This window comes from Notothenia coriiceps, unplaced genomic scaffold (assembly GCF_000735185.1).
Source record: "Notothenia coriiceps isolate Sejong01 unplaced genomic scaffold, NC01 NC01_scaffold00013619, whole genome shotgun sequence".
Taxonomy (NCBI): Eukaryota; Metazoa; Chordata; class Actinopteri; order Perciformes; family Nototheniidae; genus Notothenia; species Notothenia coriiceps.
The window spans coordinates 1-2,509 of record NW_011346320.1 but is presented as its reverse complement, the minus strand read 5'-3'; the positions used below and the strand labels follow the sequence as shown (position 1 = coordinate 2,509).

At 42.2% G+C, this 2,509-nt stretch overlaps 1 protein-coding gene across 1 annotated transcript; it reads right to left on the bottom strand.

Moving 5' to 3' along the window:
* Nucleotides 1-257: 257 nt before the first annotated feature.
* Nucleotides 258-2,440, bottom strand: LOC104948070 (protein disulfide-isomerase A3-like; the record flags this gene model as incomplete). Its single annotated transcript, XM_010774230.1, has 5 exons — nt 258-987; nt 1,181-1,238; nt 1,322-1,401; nt 2,101-2,229; nt 2,322-2,440. Coding segments are annotated over 5 exons (476 nt in total), but the record flags the coding sequence as incomplete, so codon positions are not given.
* Between the last annotated feature and the right edge of the window lie 69 nt (nt 2,441-2,509).

Here is a 2,509-nt window from a genome sequence, read left to right as displayed (position 1 = left end):
CAATAGGGTTATTAAATATTAATATGAAGTAGGGTTTGATTGAGGATTGAATATATAATTCTTAGTGTGAGTTAAGGGTTTATAATGTTATTCTAAATGAAAGTAGTTAATATTTAATACCTGTTGTTTGTATACAGTTTACTACACACTGAATAAAACTCTGCAACCTGTTTCTATAGTTATATCAGTACACAGACTCCGGTTTATTTCAGTCCGTTTTATTAAATATTCCTAAAATAAGGCTCAGATTTTTCACAAAATACAAAAACATGAAGTTTAAATAAAAGATTTGTCAAAAATACAAAAACACAGATTGACAGAAATCAATAAAGAGGTCAGCATTAAATAAACATCAATAACAGTGAAGTAGTGACAGGAAGTGAAATTACAATTAATACATCTGTAAAATAAAAAAATATAAAATAATAAAAAAATGAGGAAATATAAAAAAAAGAAGTTCAAATAATAAAGTCTCAAAAACTGAACCAATAAAAAAAAGATCAAATATATCACTCATCATTTAATTGATATGGGGGGGGGGGGTGTTTCTCTTTTGAAAAGACCCAAATGAAAGGACTCATACATACAAAAAGACATGTTTCAATCTCAAATATCATTCACTACTTTCCCCAGAATGCCTTTCAACGTCCTCCAAAGAACCCCAAAAACTTGCAAAGTGACCACGTCCCCTTTCACATGCACATCTCAATAAATAAATAAATAAAAAACATAATTTAGAAGTCTGTCTCGGTCCGTTGTCATGGAGACGGGGTGTAGTCTCTTCTGATTGGATGATGGAGGCGTGTCAGAACACGGGCTGTAGTCTCTTCTGATTGGACGATGGAGGCGTGTCAGAGCTCGGGCTGTAGTCTCTTCTGATTGGACGATGGAGGCGTGTCAGAGCTCGACCTTCGCCGCCCCGACTCTCAGCCGATGAGTCGATTCGCTCTTCAGGAACTTCAGGAAGTCTCTGAGCTCCCGCCCCCCCTGAGGAGAGACAATCACATGTATTATTAATTATCCAATCAGGATTAGATAAGAGCGTCATTTGATGAAGACACGTTCACATTTATTAACATATTTAGGTCAGAGGTTCCTACAGAGTCTCTATCACTCCATAAGAAGTCCTTCTTGTTGGATCTATCTATATATGACATGGTGTAGTGACAGGTGTGTTCACCTCGTATCTGATTGGCTCGTCCTTCCTGCCGGCCCGGGCCAGGTAGATGGTGGGATACCTGCAGAGAGAGGTATAGTGTTTATATACACAGTACACTCACATGTATATATTGTTATATATTCATGTGGAACAGGAGCTCACCCCTGCACGTCGTATCCGTTGGGGACGTCGTTGTTGCCGGCGTTCATCCGGGCGATCAAGATGTTGGGATTAGAGGACAGCTGACCACACGCACGTAAACATAAACACACAGGTAAACATAAACAAAAACATTATGATAACACACCTCCGGCTGCAGGTGAGCAGAAAAACATGGGGCATTCTGGGAAGTTTTATAGTTCGAAATTATACATTTTTTTTGTTTTTGTTTATATTAATACGTAAAAGTCCCTCAGTGTACTGTGTGTGTGTGCTGTGTGAGTACTGTGTGTGTACTGTGTGTGTGTGTGTGTGTGTGTGTGTGTGTGTGTGTGTGTGTGTGTGTGTGTGTGTGTGTGTGTGCTGTGTGAGTACAGTGTGAGTACATTGTGAGTACTGTGTGTGTGTAAGTGTGAGTACTGTGTGTGTGTGCTGTGTGAGTACAGTGTGTGTACTGTGTGTGTGCTATGTGAGTACTGTGTGTGTGTGTGTGTGTGTGTGTGTGTGTGTGTGTGTGTGTGTGTGTGTGTGGTGTGTGTGTGTGTGTGTGTGTGTGTGTGTGTGTGTGTGTGTGTGTGTGTGTGTGTGTGTGTGTGTGTGTGTGGTGTGTGTGTTGTGTGTGTGTGTGTGTGTGTGTGTGTGTGTGTGTGTGTGTGTGTGTGTGTGTGTGTGTGTGTGTGCTATGTGAGTATGTGTGTGTGTGTGTGTGTGTGTGTGTTGTGTGTGTGTGTGTGTGTGTGTGTGTGTGTGTGTGTGTGTGTGTGTGTGTGTGTGTGTGTGTCCGTCTCAGCCAGCTCTGTGTACACCGGCTCCAGCTTCTTGCAGTGAGAACAGGATCGAGAGTAGAACTGGATCAGAACGTCTCTCTCCGGGCTGTTGACCAGATCGTCAAAATTCTCCGCCACCACCGTCTGAGGATTATTTAATAATAAAGTGTATTAGCTCTCCTCTCATTGGCTGACATCACCAGGCTCCCCTCTTATTGGCTGACAGGTAAACTCACCTTGACTGCAGCAGAGTTCCTCTCAGGGATCGGTTCAGACTTTATGAAACGCTTCAAACGACCTGCGAAGTAATCGTTCAGAAACCTCTCCAAGGACTGCCCGTCCCTCCTGAAACACACACACACACACACACACACACACACACACACACACACACACACACACACACACACACACACACACACAC